This window comes from Trichechus manatus, unplaced genomic scaffold, assembly GCF_000243295.1.
Source record: "Trichechus manatus latirostris isolate Lorelei unplaced genomic scaffold, TriManLat1.0 scaffold00016, whole genome shotgun sequence".
Lineage (NCBI taxonomy): Eukaryota > Metazoa > Chordata > Mammalia > Sirenia > Trichechidae > Trichechus > Trichechus manatus.
Window position 1 is genome coordinate 11,973,630 of NW_004443952.1, and position 20,242 is coordinate 11,993,871.

Sequence of the window (20,242 nt, forward strand, 5' to 3'; positions counted from 1 at the left end):
AGTAAATAGATTTTGATAGAAAGCCCTGCAGAGGGAAAGACTTGGGGTGAGGATTGGTATGCATTGCTGAAAATACAAAATAACCAATACTGACAGATTATACTTAAGATAGAGCAATGAAAGTCATTTAAAACTCTTCTGCCATCTTGTAGTTACATTTCTGATGATTGCCTACTTATCTTAACTATTGCTAGAGTACTGTCAATTTTTCTTTGACATTTCTCATTTGCTGTAAATGGATGAGAGATCTTACTCTGGTGCGATGTCAGTTACCAAGTAGAAGAGTTTAAAATCCAGTTTCCTGTGCAACTTGTGGCAGTAACAGATTCTAATTCCTTAATAATCTCTTGTCAGATGGAAATTCCTGCTGCTAACCTTGTAAACAAGTACCTTGCCACTCAGGGACCCCTGCCACATACCTGTGCACAGTTTTGGCAAATCGTTTGGGATCAGAAGTTATCACTCATCGTCATGTTGACAACTCTCACGGAGCGAGGGCGGGTAAGCGGCTTGATTTCCAATTCAAATGTGTGTAGTGTCATGAGGCGCTTTGTGGAATTTGAATCTCAGGGCTGGAAAGGGTCTTAAATGTCACCCAGTCCATCCCCTGTGCAACTCATAAATCTGTTCAGACCCACTGATGGACACCTGCAATGACAGGAAGCTCAGCACTCCTTCCCGCCACTCTTTGGCCTTCCCCAAGCTTGACCCTAAAGAATGATCAGCCGGCCACTCCCATTCCTGGCTTGGCTCCATTACAACAAGCCAGAAGTCAGTTCCCCTTGCCTCACCTTCCTTGCCCCAGAACCCCTGCTTTTGCTGGGGCCTTGCCCACCCAGGACAAGGGCTGGTCCTGGGAAGAGCAGTATGGGTGCCAGGCTAACTGTCCATAGAAAGTAGGAGAAATTACGTCTTCTACCAACCTCTGCATGTGTCACAGCAAAGCCTGATGCAGAAGAGGTGAGAAGGGCTTAATTAGGAGAGTGGCAGGTACCGTACTGGGCATAGCAGCTTCCATATGCATACAGAGCGTGCATTTTCCATAGGAACAAATCACTGATTATCTAACAGAAGTAGGTGTACATGGTACATGCACACGCTGGATGAATCCCCTAACTTGTGGATAGCGCTGGATCTTCATTATTAAATGTCTATTCTTAAAGATACTCCAAAATGAAATCTAAATTAATTTTGAACCACCTGCTTTGAATGATCTGTGTGCCATTTTCTCCGAGGCCCTTCCTCAGGATCTAGTTCAGAATGCCAAATTAATCTGTGTTGAAAATCAGAATACACAGGATTCGAGTGGATAATATGTTTGAGATAGTCGACCTTCTCACCCAAAACAACAAAATAAGAACTTCTAATCCTACAGAGCCTCACATATTACAAAGGGCTTTTACATGCCATGTCCCAGACAGACAACTCCCCACCTCTGCCAGGGCACTTCCAGGGCCCATCCTATGGGTGTTCAGCCCTGATTTTCTATAGTTCCTCTTCACAAGCTAAAATCCATGTCACTTTGACTTCCACCCCACCTCGTTCTGCCTCAAGGATCAGCACAAAATAAGCTATCCCTCTTTTCCTCATAACTCCCCTTCCCATATCTGAAAATAACCTTAGGCTTTTCAAAGCCAAGCCATCCACTGGGATTTCATTAAGCTTGTGGTCAGCAGAAATTGTTTTCTTTTTGTTTTAATGTTGCTGTTGAGCCAGTTTCCCCCATTTTGTACTCATGCCCTTGAGTTTTGGAACCCACATACAGCATGTTGTCAGGCTCTGGAATCAGGTTATGTGGGTTCAAAGCATGATTCCTCTTGAGTAAGTTATTCAACCTCTTTGCTCTTCAATTTTCTCATCTGTAAAATGGAGATAACAGTACCCACCTTGTAGGTTTGTTATAAAAACTAAAAAGCTTAGAGAACTTCATGTTGCAAGTGTCCAGCAAATGTTAGCTATTGTTTGGTGTGTGCGTGTCTTCGTCTTCATCATTGGTTGCATTCAGCCATCAGATCTGGCTCTTTGAGACTTTTTAGACTCCTGTTGTTCTTTATGTTGGCTATCATTCCTAGATTTTTGTCACTCACAGATTTGATCAGAATCTCTTCACCTAAGTCACTGATAAAAATTTTAAAGGTCTTCTGAGAAAAAATTTTTGGCTATTACAAAGCCAACAAAAGTCTAATCTCTAAAATCTACAGGAAAATCCAACACCTCTACAACAAATATAATCCAATTAAAAAATGGGCAAAGGAAATGAACACTTCACCAAAGAACACATCAAGCAGCTAACAGACACATGAGGAAATGCTCGCAATGGCTAGCCATTGGAGAAATGCAAACCAAAACCACAATGAGATGCATCTCACCCTAGCATTACTGGCACGATTAAAAATAACAGAAAACAAATGTTAGAGAGGCTGCTGGGAGATTGGAACTCTTATGCACTGCTGATGGGAATGCGGAATGGTACAACCATTTTGGAAAACAATATGGTGCTTCCTTAGAAAGCTAGAAATAGAGATACCATATGATCCAGCAGTCCCACTCCTAGGAATATATCCTAGAGAAATAAGAGCCGTCACATGAATGGACATACACACTCCATGTTCATTGCAGCATTGTTCACAGTAGCAAAAAGATGGAAACAACCTAGATGCCCGTCAATAGATGAATGGGTAAGCAAACTATGGTACATGCACACGCTGGAGTACTACGCAACGATAAAGAACAATGGTGAATCTGCAAAGCATCTCACAACATGAATGAATCTGGGGGGCATCATGCTGAGTGAAATAAGTCAATCACAAAAGGACAAATATTGTAGGAGACCACTACTGTAAAAACTCATGAGAAGGTTTACACACAAGAAGAAACAATCTTTGATGGTTACAAGGGAGAGGAGGGGTGGGAATGGGAAAACACCAAATAGCCAGTAGATAAGTGGTAACTTTGGTGAAGGGTAAGACAGGACACAATCCTGGGGAAGCCAGCACAACTTGTTCAGGGTAAGGTCATGGAAGCTCCATGGACAAGTCCAAACTCCCTTAGGGACCAAATTACTGGGCTGAGGGCTGTGGGGACCATGATCTCAGGGAACATCTAGCTCAATTGGCATAACATGGTTTACAAAGAAAATGTTCTACATTCTACTTTGGTGAGTAGCGTCCAGGGTCTTAAAAGCCTGCTAGCAGCCATGTAAGATACTCCTCTGGTCTCACCCCTTCAGGAGCAAGGAAGAATGAAGAAAACTAAAGATACAAGGGAAAGATTAGTCCAAAGGACTAATGGACCACATCTTCTCTGGCCTGCACAGACTGAGTCCAGTGCCTGGCTACCACCACTGACTGCTCTGACAGGGATCCCAGTAGAGGGTCCTGGACAGAGCTGGAGAAAAATATAGAACAAAATTCTAACTCACAAAAAAAATACCAGACTTACTGGCCTGACAGAGACTGGAGAAACCCCGAGAGTATGGCCCCTGGACATAGCTCAGTAATCAAAGTCACTCCTGGGTTCCCCCTTCAGCCAAAGATTAGACAGGCCCATAAAACAAAACAAGACTAAAGGGGTACAACAGCCCAGGGGCAAGGACTAGAAGGCAGGAGAGGACAGGAAAGCTGGTAATAGAGAACCCAAGGTCGAGAAGGGAGAGTGTTGACATGTCGTGGGGTTATCAACCAATGTTATAAAACAATAAATAGATATACTATTTAACGAGAAACTGGTTTGTTCTGTAAACCTTCATCTAAAGTACAATTAAAAAAAAAATTTAAAGGTCTTCAAGAGGCAGTAGAAACCTCCTTCTAGAATGCTGTTAGTCAGAAGCTTTGAGGGCACTCCTTGGAGAGTAGCGGTTAATCCTCCCAGCTCTGTTCTTGGCCCACGCCGTTTCTCCATCTTGTCTACACAGTTAGAGAGGCTTTGTCACGGGCTTTGCTGGAATCACAGCACATCATGTCTGTGTCATCACTTTATTTCCTTGTCTAGGACTCTTGTTTTTTATTTTTATTTTTTTTGTTATTGTTTTTATTAGGAAAATAAGTTTCTTGGACTCTCTTTTTGAACTTAGGGAACCCCAGCTGGCATGCAGTACTGTACTATCTTTTCTTCTAAAGTGTTTGCTGCCATCCGGTTCTGTGTTGTAGAGGCTAAGACTGCAGACTCTGGGGCTGTGCTTCCTGAGTTCAAAACCTGGCTCTCCCACTTCCCAAATTCATGATTTAGGCAAACTAAAAAACCTGTTTGTAACATGGGATAATAATAGTCATGCGATTGTGGGGGAATTAAATGAGTTAACCCAGGTAACCAAGAAGAGTGCTTGGCACATAATACACATTATGTAAGTAGTAGTAATAGTAGTAGTAGCAACAGTAGTAGTAATCTGGGTATCATTTTAACAATTATTGCTGGGTCTGTATGATATTTTATTTTCTGTACTATTATTTTTTTATTATTTTTCTTTAAATTCTCACCTTTTTTGCTTTAATACATTTTCTTTAAAAGATAGATCTTAAATGGAAATCCAGTATCACTTGCCATAAATAGAAGGTATATATAAAGATACAGAGACCACAAAACAGTGCTGTTAAACTCTGAATAAATGCTTTTACCTTCCAGAGTTAGAACCGGAAGCCTGCTTGCTCATACTCTCTATTACAAACCAAACCAAAAAAAAAAACAAACCTATTGCCATCGAGTTGATTCCAACCCATAGCTACCCTATAGGACAGAGTAGAACTGTCCCATAGAGTTTCCAAGGACCACCTGATGGATTCGAACTGCCGATCTTTTGGTTAGCGGCCATAACGTGGATTGTAAAATCATTAGGGAGGTGGTGTCAAAGCTATACAAGACCCAAATTGAGACTGTCTCCATGGCACAGTCAGAAATTTTGAAAGAAAAAAATCACTTTCCCACGGTGTGGTTTAACATTATTTAGTGCACATTCATTCTCCTGCTAATGTATCCCCAGTCATCCCATGCTTTGCAAGCCCTGGACTGGGCCATTCGGCGTTTTACAGATAACAGACATCAAGCTTATTGCCTTGTTATTTTCAAAAATCTACTTGTTAGTCCATTTGAAAACCCTACTGTATTTGTCTTCTTTGGTCCCTTGTTCTCCTGCTTCCTAGTGGCCTAGGTGCGCCATGTTTTCTCAGAAACAATTCATGGATGTCCACTTGCCTCTCTCATAAGGCCTTTTAGTTCATGATGCGATCCCTGAGCGCTGATGCCTGAATCCATTCAGGGCCTCTCAGTGCTGTCTCTGTCTTCTCACTTGTGTTAGCCTTCTCTTTCCCCTTTCACAAAGCTTGCTGTACCGTTTCCAGATGGAAGGACATTCTTCTCAGAGAAAAGGGAGCCTCAACAGGAATGGTTTGTTGTCTTACGGTCAGTGACAGATGATCTGCCCTAGATAGCAGTCCCCTTCTCTCCCTCATCCTGCTCATTCCAACTTAGCAGAAAAGACCCTTTCTGTGATCCGAGAGGCCTTGCTTTCCTCTGCCTGCTCTTAATGGTGCTGCCCCTCCTGCTGTGTCCATGATTACGTCCCTCTCCTCTTTTGTTGGTGTTGGCGCTGAACCTGAGCTCATCTGAGGTTTCTTTGGGACCCAATGGGTTTCTTTGTTTCCCAGTCCTTTCTTCCTAAGTGAGCCTGTTCTGTCTGGTTCCATCGGTTTCCTGCATTAGAGATTCCCATCTCTCGGGAGTCACAGCGTTCCCTTTATAATCTCTGGCCCTGGGAATTCACCTGTCTCGTTTTATCAATTGTTAGAAACCTGTTCTTCTAAAATCTAGGGTGCATGCTTCCTCCCACTTCTATTACAAATTCTCAGGTGACCCCAGCGCTTTATCATTAGGTCACTATCTTCCTCATCACCACCCACCAGTTCTTCTGGATTAGTAGTCAGTCCAGGTGAGTAGTTTTGCCCCTTTCTGTTTCTGAGAGAGGACATTTTCAGCAAGTCCTGCTTAGTTCTCCCATGTAATGCGTGAGACTCCCGGCAGGCGTGTGGATGGCCAAGCCCCTGTCGCTGCTCTGTGTTGCAGTAAAGTCTGCAAGTGAAGAGCGTGCCCTCTGAAGCCTGTTGTCGCTATGTGCTCTCTGAAATGCTGTTACTTTGCTTTCTCCCTTTTTATTCCCACCTAAAGTGGCTTCATTGTGTTCTCCCCTCAGGCTCATGAATTACCCTACCATGGTGTATCTTTTTAATGGAAAAAGTCATTTTCCCTTATCTCCCATTCAATATATTTCTTTGGGTGGAAAAAATTAATGTTTGTATGTCTATTTATAATACAGCTACCTTTCCATCACAGTCTGTTGGTCATCAGAGACACTGGCTTTGGATTCAGAGGAGGCATTTGATTTTAGCACTAGCTCTTTTAACTGTTTAGCCTCGGACAAGACTCTAAGGCTCATTTTCCTCATCACTAGAAAGGGGGTGATAATACCCCTTTCTTGGGGTTGTTCTTAGGGTCAGGAATAAACTCCCCTGCACGATGCTTGTCAATAGTAGGTTCTTCCTAAATTAGTAACCCTGGGTTTGGTCCTGCCATGTCTTACTGGGCTAAAGCAAATGGATTTGCTACTCTGTGAGGTGTTAAGGGTCACTGGATTGTCATGAGGACCGAGTGAGGTGATGGGAAGAGAAAGTCTGTAAACTTTCTTGCTCTCATTATCCATTTCATACACACTGTGTTTGGTCAGCACACTCCTGTGAGAGATTAAGTAAATGGATCTGGGCACTGACTCATTCCACCTCCTGAACCCACACCCATCTGCTGATTTGTCGGCAGGACATATCTACCTGAGTGTCCTCACAGGCAGGATGCCCAAGTGAAGTCGTCAGCCCCACATGTGCACACACTCACATACACATACACTTGCCCCGTCTCCTGTGCCCACCGTTTTGGTCCATGGCATCTATCTATCAAGTCACCTCAGCCAGGAATCTGGGCTCAGTGTTGATTCCTCTCATTTCTTCACCTCCCACATCCACTCATCATAGTTTTCCCCCACAGGCTGCTTTCTACAGCTCTCAAATCCTCCCTCTCCTCTCTGCCCCACAGCTCTGCCATCTCTCAGAACTTTTTCCTCTTTCACCTGAATCAACAGCCACCTTAGTGGCCCCCTGGCTTAGAGTCTCCCTGAGTCCTGTCCATTGATATGGCTTCCAGCTTGACCTTTCCAGGGTATAAACCTGCTCCTGTTGTTTATCTGCCCAGAACCCTTTGGTGGCTCCCCAGATCCTCAGAGCAAAGCCTAACCTTCTCCACCTCAGCCTGACTTGTATCTTTTGTCCAGTTGGATTGAACTGTTGGTTGTTCCCCAGGTACACCAGGTACTTCCATACCTATGTATCTTATGTGTCCCATTCCCTTTGCCTCAATTGATCTATCTTTGCCTCACCCATATGGTGAACTGTCAGCCCTTCAGTACTGAGCTCACCGCTCCCTCTGTCCAGGACATCCACTCCACCTTGTTCATGAGCCTCTTTTGTCCCTGCCTTGTCCCCATCTTTCATACATGTCACCCCTCCCCACTGGACTTAAAAGCGCCTCGAGGACAATGCCACACCATGTCTAATTCATCTCAGCATCCCCAGCAATATTTGTTGATTGACTGAGTGAGCAAGAAAACAAGCATTATGTTATAAAGGCTACTTGGGTCCATGACTCTCCCACCAAACCTAAACTTGTTCATCTTCTTGAGATAATGCTCTTTTCCCATCAGGAGCCCAGACTTCCAGTGTCGTATCTTCTGGTCCAGAACACCAGATCTTTTAAGAAGCCATCTTCTATGGTCAACTCTCACTTCCTGAACCCTCTTCTCACCCAAAGCCATACTTAGAAGTGGAAAGAGAGAAACAATCCCCACTCAGGCCTGCATTCCCTAAGGAGAGAATGTTCTGGGTCTTCTGGCAGCATCTGCCCTAGGATTGTGCCCCCCCCAGGCCGGGCCACAGCTGAGCCGTCCCAGCTGAACTCAGAGCAGCCAATACTGGCCTAGCACCTTCACTGTCTTCTTTGTCCATTGGTGCCTCTTTCCTGCAGTGCTAGGCTAGGCCCTCTGCATACGTTAACTGTGTGATGCTCACAGCCCTTCTTCACAGGACGGTTTTTGTGTCATTTCACTTTATATCATCCTCGCTACAAGATCACAGTCCTAGAGTGAAATTCCAGCTCTGCCCCACTTCCTATCTGGGTGATCTGACACAAGTTGATTCATCTCTGTCAGCCTCAGTTTACTCATGCTTTCAGATCCAAATAGACCTAAAGACTAAATTTGCGAGAGGCCAGTCCTGGTCACATTCACTCTGGAATAAGGGGACTGTCTGAAGTACAGATATATGTAGCTCTGCCTTGCACGGTTGTTCACTTCAGAAAATATCTTCCCACCAGTTTTCGAGAGCACAGGATCTTGGGGGCCTGCAGGACAGGCATTTGCGCCTCCTTACACATGAGGCAGGTGTAGGCCTATGTTTGTCAACTCTGCCTTGGGTTCTATAGATAGCAACCCTTTCACCTCTAAGCAGAGTTGGGAAGTGGCTGCTAACTGAGGTGCCCGTGTTTAAGATTTAAAGGTAAAATCTTAAACCTGACTTTCCAGCAGCTTGCTTTAATTTCAATAGTCACTGTGATGTTTGAAAATAAGAATAGAAAAGCTATTTCCAGACAAACCATACCCCCTTTCAGTGATAAGCAAATGTAATTTTTATATAAGTTGGCCCAAATATAGGCTTAGAAAATATTAATTTTCTTAGTGAGCTAGAATTTGACTGACAGAAGGAACTATGATGGGATGGACAGCTTGGCTCTGAATTTGCTTAGAGGCCATAGGCAGGCATTAAGCTGTCTCATGGGACAAGCTACAGAGTCTGGAAAGGGGGAGGGTAATCCAGTGAATCTATGGGGAAACCAGAGACACTGGGGTGCAGTAGGGAGAACACTGACTGCGTTACCCTAGTCCCGTGACCTTGTGCTTACTTCTGCTGAGTCCCGGTGGTTTCCTCATCTATTCTTTGAGGAGGGACAGTACTTATCAGTTCTGCCAGCCATCGTTGGTGAAAGCATTTGCAGACCCAAGAGATGCTGCTCAAGTGAGAAGAGTTATTCATCTCCGTTTGGGGATGTCTTTCATCTGGATTTTTGTGAAATGCCTGGTCAGCCCTGCTCAGGTTGACACACAGCCCAATAGAGCAGCAATAATAATGGCCCCCATTGTCCTGGCCCCATGGTGAGCCAGCCTTTCCTCCATCTATGACACAGGTACTGTCCCCATCTTTCAGGTGGTAATTGTGAGAATCAGAGAGGTTAAATAGCTTGTTCAAAGCCCACTATAGCTCAAGGTCTTCTGCCTCAAGAGGATGGGAGGTGGATGATGGAGGAGGGATTAGGTAGAGGGGGAGGGCATTGAGAGCAGAGAGGGGACCTGAAGGACTGGAGTAGGCTTGATTGGGGGTGGTGGGGAGGTAGAGTAGAGAAGTCATCGCAGATTAATGCCCATGTCATCTTAAAAGCCTGTGAGCAGCCATCTAAGTTACTTCACTGGTCCCAGTCCTTCAGGAGCAAGGGAAAATGAAGAAAACTAAAGACACAAGGGAAAGATTAGTCCACAGGACTAATAGACCCCAACTACCATGGCCTCCACCAGACTGAGTCCAGTACAACTAGATGGTTCCTGGCTACCACCACCGACAGCTCTGACAGGGATCACAATAGAGGGTCCCGGACAGAGCTGGAAAAAAATGTAGAACAAAATTCTAACGCATAAAAAAAGACAAACTTAACTGGCCTGACAGAGACTGGAGAAACCCTGAGAGTATGGCCCCCAGACACCCTTTTAGCCCAGTAATGAAGTCACTGTGGAGGTTCACCTTTTAGCCACAGATTAGACAGACCTATGAGATAAAACGAGACTAAAGGGGCACACCAGCCCAGGGGTAAGACTGGAAGGGAGGAGGGGACAGGAAAGCCGGTAATAGGGAACCCAGGGTTGAGAAGGGTACTGACATGTCATGGGGTTGTTAACCAATGCCATGAAACAATATATATACTAACTGTTTAATGAAAAGATAGTTTGTTCTGTAAACCTTCATCTGAAGTTCAATAAAAAAAAATTAATGCCCATGTCTGTGGCATGCCCTGAAGGTGAATCTCTTGTACTCAGCCTCCAAGCTCCAGCCCAGCTCTGACTGGAGGGCTGTGGCCTGGCCCCTGTTGGGCTGACCACCACCACAGACTCCAAAAGAGGAAGGAGGTTCCTCCACTCCTGCAGAGAACATACACAGCACAGATCAGCCTCACTGAGTTTCTCTTCTCCCAGCCACACTCAGAGTATCTGGGTATGAGCAATGAGAGAACTCTGCCCAAACACCCGACCCGTCTGTCCATGGTTAACCACTGGGTACACACACCCGCAGAGGAGGTTCTTGAGGCCTGATAGCCCAGCCCTACCCAACTGACAAACAGTGGTTCCCTTACAGACCAAATGTCACCAGTACTGGCCTAACCCTCCTGATGTCGTGGAATACGGCAGCTTCCACATCCGGTGCCAGTCAGAGGATTGCACCATCGCCTACGTATTCCGAGAAATGCTGGTCACCAACAGTGAGGTGAGCAGTGCCTCCTTGGCAGTGAGCAGGGCCTGGCAGTGGGTGGTGTGGGGAGGGCACAGCTTAGATACAGGCACTAAGTCAGCATCTGCTGTGGTCCTGAGTTGGGCCGTACTTGTGGGTCTACATTTTCTCCAGTGAGCATTTCAATAATTACGCAAGACTGACCGGACAAGAACAGTCATGTGTGGTCCTCACATGGCACCAACAGGAAGAGATGGCTGTAGGCAGAAGCAGTCAAAGAAGCACTCCTGCAGGGGGTGGGGGGTGTTTTGAGAGAGTAGGTGGGTGGATAGACAGACAGGAAGCCCAGCATCAGCAGGGCCACAGCAGGACCACGCATAGTGGGAGAAGGAGCATCAGGAGACAGGGCTATCCTGGCTGGTGGCCAGGCGGGGCTGGGGTTTGCTTGCCCGCTCGTCTGCATTGAGTCACCAAGGGCACCATGTCTTCCCCAGACAGGAGAAGAGCACACGGTCACCCATCTCCAGTACGTTTCATGGCCTGACCACGGCGTTCCTGATGATTCCTCAGACTTTTTGGAATTTGTAAACCATATGCGGTCCCTGAGAATAGACAATGAGCCCGTCTTAGTTCATTGCAGGTATTGTGGCTTGTTGTTTCATAAGTACGTGTATTACTTTATTTCTTTACTGTTTTAAAAGACTGGGAATTTCTGACATTACAGACTTCCAAATATAATGCAAAACTGAAGAAGAGAGTTCCATCCTCATCTTTACCTTTGTTGTCGTGTCTACTAACCTTCACAACAGATGTGAATAACAAGGGGGTGGATTTTGCACTTAACCCTAGGTTTCTTTCCATTGGTTCTTAAGCCCCCTGACCTCAGAATATATGAAGATAGGCTCTTTAGGCATGCCTGAGAGCACACCCTGAGGAGGATGTGTTTTGTATTCTGGAAGGTGAGGAGAGGAAAGCTCTTTCTTAGCAAACGTGGGAACTGGGTAGGAGTTAAGCTGGACTGGGCAGAAGTGCTGCTTGGGCAAATCCCAAGTCTCTCCATCTCCCCTCTCCAGTGCGGGAATAGGTCGAACTGGTGTGTTGGTCACTATGGAAACAGCCATGTGCTTAATTGAGAGGAACCTGCCCGTCTACCCACTGGATATTGTCCGGAAAATGCGAGACCAGCGTGCCATGATGGTGCAGACATCAGTAAGTAGACATTCAGTAATAAAAACAGTGGCAATGGCTGTCACCTACCAAGTGCTGACCCTGGGCCAGGCTGCACTGAGGGCTCTTCAGGTCAAGAGCCTGAGGCTCAAGGGATTGAGTCCCTTGTCCAGGGTCTGAGAGCTTGTTGGGGGCTGAGTGACTCCAGAGCCCACACCTGTCTAACCTCTGCATTTCGCTGCCCTCCCTTCTGCTGCATCAGTGGTTCATTTCCTGTCAGCCTCTGGGCCAAGGAGCCGCTCTGATTGCATTCTGCATTGTCAAACCATCAGAAGTAAGCAAGGCCACCTGGGGAATTGCACCCACCCACGTGTTCTAGGTGACCCTTTGACTAGGTGGACCTTTCACACAGCCCCACTCCCTCCTTTGGGCTTTCTCCCACTTATGTAGTACCTGAGTTCTTGCCACTTCAAGTGTCCCCAAGAGGCAGTCTTGTGGCTTTCCCTCAGAACTACCAGAGGGACAGTGTGGTGGTGTGGAAAGAGCATAGTTCAGACTCCACCACATACTGGGCAACCTTTGGATAGTCCTTTAACCTCTCTCCAAGCCTCGGTTTCCCCATCTGCAAAATGGAGACCATCCCATGTTCATTCATTCATTCATTCAACAGATAATTGCACAAACTGGAGAGACCAAGCTTGTATCTAGTAGGAGAACTGAATTTGTCAATTGTAAGTCCCATCAGTGATGGGACATTTAGTAGGGTCTGAGAACTTGGAGGAAGGGTGCCTAAAGCAGACTTTGAGAGCTCAAGGAAGGCTTCCTAGAGAGTGGCTTCTCAGGCACAACCCCCAGGATGGATGAGAAGGAGTTAGCAAAGAAAGGAGCAGGAATTCTGTGTCCCAGCCAGCTCTGTATCCTCACAGGCTTGTGGACAAAGTTTAAATGATTTCCCTAATACATTATGAGCTCTTGAGGCTTTATATTAGTTTGTAACCAGGAATTCTGGATAAGAGAAAAAAATGGCTTCGGTTATTAAAGCTGTTCTCTACCTTGTTTTCTTGTATGGAAGCCCTCATTGCTGGTAAAAAGGGAAGAAAAGTGCGTTGTCTTGGTAGATTTTCTAGCTGGTGAAGCTCAGTCTAAAATGCTTTCCTGTGCCCTGTACACTTCACTTAAATAAGTTTCTTAGGTATTTGCTAATATTAAAAGCCTTATTCTGTGTAACAGCTTTCAGTGGCTGTTGCCATTTGTACGACTAAGTCCAGGCTCCTACCCAGCATCAGGCCCCCACAACTAGGTGGCGGCCCACCTGTGCAGGCTCTTCTCCTCCCCACGCCAAGTAGCCTGGGCCAGGACAGTGAGCCCTGACTGAGAGGCCACGACACTGTTTTTTTTTTTTTTTTCCATAGCTGTGATTTATTACAGCAAAAGGATACAAAACAAAATCAACAAAGGGAAAACATACATGGGGATAGTCCAGAGGAAACTGGGCACAAGCTTCCAAGAGTCCTCCCCCAGTGGAATCACACAGGTTATACTTAATTCCTGCAGCAATGAATTCTAACAACATGTGTGCAATGTTGTCTACCAGGGAAACTCATTAGAGACTCAATACCCAGGGTTTTTAATGGGGGCTGGTCACGTAGGCACCCTCTGCCTAGCATGTGGGCCTCCACCTTTCTTACACTGCTCTTTCTGCCCAGCGTGGCCACCTTGCAGTGACCTTTCCCTTTCGCAGCCTTCCCTGATGTCCCTAGACAGCCAGTTTCTCCCTCCGTTGTGTTTGCATGACACATTGCCCACCCCTCTTGGAGCACTTCCCCCCCACCCCCGCATCAGATAAGAATTATTAGTTCACGGGTGTGTCTTCTGCACATGTTTCCCTGACACGTAACACAAGGTCTGGCCTGGTCCAGAGCTGGCGCTCAGTGAGTACTTGTGAATGATGGGAAAGAATAACCACATACATGCTATCGTGCAATGGTTTTGGAGCTGCCTGACTTGACTGCTGTATTTCTTTTCCAGAGCCAGTACAAGTTTGTGTGTGAAGCAGTTCTTCGTGTATATGAAGAAGGCTTAGTCCAAATGCTGGATCCCAGCTAAGACAACTGTGAAAACATTCATTCCTCTTTCCCAGGGGCATCCTCCTTAAGGGACAGACCTTCTCTCTAGAAGCAGAAAGAGGAACCTGTGTGGGCTGTGGGAAAGGAATGAGCACATTTGAACCCAGGCACTTTAAATTACTGTAGAAAAGGTATCATGTACATAGGAATTGTGTAGATACGCATGCTGTTATATATAGCATCACTTAGACCCATTGTCCCTATGGAGATATAAGCAAAGGGGATCTCTGTTTGGGGCCTGTCCTAATGCCTTCTACCTAGACATTACCATACCCCTGTAAGCCACCCTTGGGCAATGCAGAAGGAATGCCAGGAGTGCTGTTGACCTCCCAGAAACACGGTGGTATGGTTATTTAGGGTTGCGTGGATGTTTTGTGTGTGTATGTGTATAGGAGTATAAGGGCTGAGCTTTCTGTGCTTCTAAGTGGAGCTGGAAATTAGAGTTGGCACACCTCCGATGCTAAGGAACCCCTGATGAATGTACTACAACAGCAGGAGGGTAGGCTTTCAGGCTGAAGAATGAGCAGTACCTTTTCTGCCCTCCCTTCCTTTGTGCCATCTCCCTGTCACTTCCGATGGTCATGTTTGTGAGAACCATGCCCAGCCCCCCTGACTTCCTCCCTGCATTAATGACCCTCTTCAGGTTCATGCGCAGTGCCTGCACCGGAATAATAATGCTACGTTCTGGTGAATTTTCAGTTGAGACTGAGAACTAGGACTCTCGGAGTCTTGTCGTCATGTTTGTTAGTTTTAGAAGCAGGTGTCTCTTGCCTCTCCGTACCGCTTGCTGTATACTCAGAATCCAGGACTGGAATCATTTACTACTGAACCTACTACATGTATTGCTGCTACTTCAAGCTATGACACTTGAAACATTATGATTGTCGTGAGGGGATACAGGATATCATCGAAATATTCAGAATCTGTGGCCCTTCTCAGAAAGATCTAGTAATTGAACCATGGGAAACCCAGCTTCTGGAGGGTCGTCCGTGGGTGTGTGTACATGTGTGTGCGCCCATGGGTGAGTGTTTCTCAGGATTCCTAACTCGATTCAAATTACAGTTGAGTTTATATAAAGAATGAGTCTCTGTATAGAAGAACAAATGTGTGCATTCACCCTCAGTTGCAGTGGTCTCCATTTTCATTTCAAAGGAGAGGATCAGAGTATCTGAATATAAACACAATTCGATGTTAATTTATTCTAAGTACACCATGATTTTGATTGTCCTTAAAGAATTCTGCCTTTGTTAATACTGTGTTAAATTTTTTTAAAATTTGTGACAGGATTGTAGCAAATTATTATTTAAGGAAAATAAATTACATGAAAATTTTAATGTGGTATTTTTAAATAGCTGTTTTTGTGTATCCAGAAGAGGAAGCTAAGCCAGTTTCTCAACAGTATTTATAGAAAAAGGATGCTTTCATACTATAGTGCACGTAAATGAAGCCATTTTGCTATTTTACAAACTCTGGACCAGTTGAGTAGTTTCCTGGTTGCAAGATGGATAAAAAAAACCTATACAGCAGGGGCTAGGTTTCTGAGGGTTCTTTATCTCCAGAGCTAGCAAACTTACTTGCATACTTCCCATCTTTTCCCCACCAATATTTTATTGCTAAATGGGAGGGATAAAAGGGAGGTGTTATACAGTGCTGTAACCCCATACTGTGAAACAAGAACAGCTAGCAGAAGGGAGCAGGAAAATTTGGAGCTAAGGGGTAGGAGATTTGGTACTTAACCCTACTCAGTGCTAATTAGTTCAAGTCCCAATCGCTTAAGAGCTCTACCTCTATTTCCTCATCTGTAAATTGGGAGAAACAATGCTTATGCATTAGGTTGATTATGAGGATTGAGTAGGATCAAGTTATTAATGTGAATTTCATCAGCTGGGCTATAACTGACACTACTGTGGATGAGTTACGTGGAACAGTTAACTTGTTAAGCAGTTAGCCCAAAAACATATCAAATAGGGTCATCTGGGTTTTTATAAGAGAAAATTGTTTTTCTTCTAGGGAAAACAAGAGCACAAAGGAATATCATACCAGCACCTTTGTTCAGTTCAGTCTCAAAAATTCTATTAGCAAAGCACCAAAAAATAAGAGGGAAGAGGGAGCGCTAGCATAAATTTCAGTGCCATCAGGATATTTAGCAAATGATTGCCACTTGATGAAAATGCATAGTCACCCTGTGTGCTAAAAGTCTGAGAGGTCTAAATGTGTTTGGAGATTTGTCTTTTATTATTACAGTGAAACCTGTGATAGCCGAAACTCTGAGGGACTGCCTTGTTTTTCCAGGTCTCGCAAGTTTTCCACCTTTGACAGGGTGCAGTCTTACCACTTTTCTATGACTCGTTTTAGTGGAAAATATTTGGATTTTCCTTCTCTGACAGGTTTCCACCTTACGCAGGTCCCTGCTTTTACAGATTTGCTGTATTTTTTTAAAAAACAAATTTAAGTTGTTTAATATGGTTGCAGAAATGCTGCCACTATTGTTACATACAAATTTCTAAAAAGCTTACCAAAGGTTGCAGCCAGTCTTCCTGCCACTGTGCTGGTCAGCAGTTCAGATTCAGCAGATGTTGCCAGGAAGAAAATCCATAGAATAATGGGAAAGAACAAGACAAGAGAATCATTCATGGGGGCAAAATATACAAGTAAATACTGTAGATATTACCAATTAAATTCTGTAGCTCAAAATTCCTGTTTCACCACCTTATACACTTAAGCAGTTATACTCAAGGAGGCTTTTTTAGTCATAAGTAAAGAATTTTATCAGAATCATGATAAATATTTTGCCTGGGAAATTTGGCTGGGTGTGAATGGAGAAGACATTTACATCCTACATTCTGGTGCTCTCAGGAAGTTTAATTAGACACACTGATGTGCTGAGTTAATCAAGGTGGGAGATCCCCACTGGTGCCACTCTGTAGAACCTGGACTTGGTGTTTTGACCTTCCAGAGAGAAAGATTCAACTCATTTGGGGTGGGTGGGGGTAGGGGTGGGTGGATCACAAACTTCTACTGGTCTTAAGTTCCTCCCACGGTAATTTATACTTAAGTATGCTTTTACATTAGTGTAGATGCATTTGACATTTTTTATTCTGTAGGAATTATCATTTGAGGGCAAGCAACAGGCCTCTTCATTCTCTAGAGGCAATGAAGAGGCAGCATCATGGGGAAAGATTGTAAGAGGTAGGACTTGGATCTAGACCTAGGCTTAAGCAAGATGTGTCACTTGTTGGCCCGTGTCTGTGCACATCTGTAAAAGGGGAAGATTGGGCTAGATTACATGAGCTCTTTGGTTCTTTCCAGATTAACATGGTGGGGGTTTGAGATTCCAGAAAATCTAAATTAATCCTAAACCAAAGCTGCTATAGAGATATTTATCACAGTTTTTGTCCTCCAGGGATTATCCCTCAGAGCTAGGCTATGTTGAATGCAAAGACAAGGATTGCCATTGCCGTCCTCTGGTCCTTGCCTGTCATCCTAAACTGAGACCAGTCTCAGTAAAGATGACCTGGGGAATCAAATGCATGCAAGTCTGACGGCAGAGTTGTCCCACCATCTTTATAGCTCACATTCTGTTTGGAGCAGCTAAAGGATTTGTGTTAAGTCATGGAGATTGAAAAGTATTTTACCGGGGACATCTTAGTCAATTGGCATAACATAGTTCACAGAGATAATGTTCTACATCCAAGTTTGGTGAGTAGCATCTCGGGTCTTCAAAGCTTGTGAGCAGCCATCTAAGATACAACTACAGCCAGTCCCCAGGTTACAAACGAGATCCGTTCCTGAGTGTGTCTTTAAGAACTTGTAGGTAAGTCGGAACAGGTGCATGCAGGTTCTTATTTAGCCTTGCTTTATTGCGAGAAAAGGCTCAAAGCCTGTTCAATGATTTAAAAGCTGCAAGGGCAACAAGGGACGGTGATTGTGATAAAGAATTAGTTGTGAGTAGGGGTTGGTTCAGTCATTTCAAAGTGAGGGGAAATTTACGTAACATTAAAGGGTAAGTACAAGTTGCGCATAAGTCAGATGTTTGTAACCCAGGGACTGCCTGTATTGGTCTCTACTCCTATGGAGCAAAAGAGAATGAAGGAAATCAAATGCTCAAAGAAGAAACTAGTCCATAGGACTAATAGCCCACATGAACCACAAGCTGTTCTAACCTGAGACCAGAAGAACTAGATGGTGCCCAGCTACCTCTACCTACTGTTCTGACCAGGGACACAATAGAAGGTCCTGGACAGAATGGGAGAAAAATGTAGGAGAAAACTCAAATTCCCAAAAAAGGCCAGACCTACTGGACCGATAGAGTCTAGAGGAACCCCCAAGACTATTGCCCTAAAATAACCTTTGAAGTTGGAATTGAAGCTATTTCTGGAGGTCACCGTTGAGCCAAATAATAGATGGGCTTATAAAATCATTGTCACCCATGAGTAATGTAATCTCATAAATAATTAACTACATGAGACAAAACGGTCAACAGTTACCCGAAAGCAAAGATGAGAAGGCCAGGAGGGGAAGGAAAGCTAAATCAATGGAAACAGAACAAACACAATGGAAATAATGAGAATGCTGACACAAATTGTAGAAATTGTAACCAATGGCAAGGAACAATTTATATAAAAATTGTTAAAGGAGAACCTATTTTACTGTGTAAACTTTCACCTAAAACAATAAAATATTATTTAAAAGAAAGAAAAGTATCTTAATTGATCAGCAATATTTTTTTCTGTAAATTTGGAATGTTTTTCATCAGTGACTACTGAAAAACAATTTGATCAATATAAAAACATTGAAGCTATGCAACACTATTATTGTCTGTTGACATTTTTATTTTAATAATTGTCTTGCTTTCTGGGAAGTGTTCTCATTTTGCTTGCCTTTATTTTAATAAATACTGTTTTGGATGGAGCCCTGGTGGCACAGTGGTTAAGAGCTGCGGTGAACTATGGCTGCTAACCAGAGGTCGGCAGTTCAAATCCACCATCTGCTCCTTGGAAACCCTATGGGGCAGTTCTCCTCTGTCCTATAGGGTCGCTGTAAGTCGGGCTTGATTTGACGGCAGTGGGTTTTAACTTCTAGAGGCGAATGCTCTACCCATCTCCACCATCCCACTGGTCAGGAGCATGGCGTCCCATGCACATTACCTTCTCTGCCTCGACCTTGGGTTGCAAATTCAAGATCAGAATTGGGTTCAGCTGCCAGCAACAACAGTAGCTTATACAAAATAGATGTGTATTTACTTTCTAATGCAGCTGCTAGGATGGCTCCGTGGTCGTCAGGGTCCCCCATTCCTTCTGACTTGTTGCTTTGCCATCCCCAGTGTGTAGCTTCTACCTTGAGGACCAAGATGACTGCTCCAACCATGTTCATGTTCCAGCCAGGAGAACAGAGGAAAGGGGAGAGGAAAAGCAAGACCTCTTCCCTTAGGAATGTGTCCTAGAAGCTATACACACTACTTATGCCCACATCCCATTGATCAGAACTTAGTCACAGGCCATACCTACTGCAAGGAGTCTGGGAAAGGTCATTTTTTTTCCCAAGAAGCCATGTGCCTAACTGAGGTGAAATGGTTCTATATCTGAGAAAGAATGGATTTTGAGGGACAATCAGTGGTCTCTGCCATGACTCAACCCTTTGACCCCCCTTTTTCCCCCACATACAACCCATTCATCCTCTCTCCAAGGGAGAAAACTCAAACCCCACCCAATTACGGCATTTAACTAAAGTTCCAGGTCTTTAAACAACGTGCAGTCTTCTTCATCAGGCCTGAGTGGCTTCTTATCATCTCATGACCTATAAACTAAAAGACAGCAGAGCCCGTAAACAGTAGTGAAGTAGAAACAGGAAAACAGCCATTGAAGACTCATTCCTAAGAGGGGAAAATGGGAAACAAATTCCTGTCACTGCTCCATTTAAAAAAAGTTGCTGTTGAGTTGATTCTGACTCATCACAACCCCATGTGAGTCAGTAGAACAGTGTTCTATAGGGTTTTCTTTTTTTTTCTTTTTTGCATAGAGTTTTCAATGGCTGATTTTTTCAGAAGCAGATCACCAAGCCTTTCTTCCAAGGCACCTCTGGGTAGGCTCAAACCTCCAATCTTTTGGTTAGCAACCGAGTGCTTAACTGTTTGCATCACCAAGGGACTCCCCACTGTCCCGTAAACCTATTGCTGTCTAGTCAATTCCGACTCTTGTGACCCTATAAGACAGAGTAGAACTGCCCCATAGGGTTTCCAAGGCTGTAATCTTGGAAACTTGCAGACTGCCACATCTTTTTCCCACGGAGCGGCTGGTGGGTTTGAACTGCTGACCTTTCAGTTAACAGCCAAGTGCTTAACCACTGTGCAACCAGGGTTCCTTCTAC

At 44.5% G+C, this 20,242-nt stretch overlaps 1 protein-coding gene across 2 annotated transcripts in view; it reads left to right on the forward strand.

The window, feature by feature from the left end:
• The window catches only part of PTPN3 (protein tyrosine phosphatase non-receptor type 3), a 101,139-nt gene extending 87,283 nt beyond the window's left edge, over positions 1-13,856 (forward strand). For both annotated transcript variants that reach the window (XM_004372183.2, XM_004372184.2), the window contains 5 exons: positions 355-501; positions 10,491-10,619; positions 11,078-11,223; positions 11,657-11,792; positions 13,779-13,856. In XM_004372183.2, the coding sequence (XP_004372240.1) occupies positions 355-501; positions 10,491-10,619; positions 11,078-11,223; positions 11,657-11,792; positions 13,779-13,856 (636 nt within the window). The remainder of the gene's footprint in view (positions 1-354; positions 502-10,490; positions 10,620-11,077; positions 11,224-11,656; positions 11,793-13,778) is intronic.
• Positions 13,857-20,242: the final 6,386 nt, after the last annotated feature.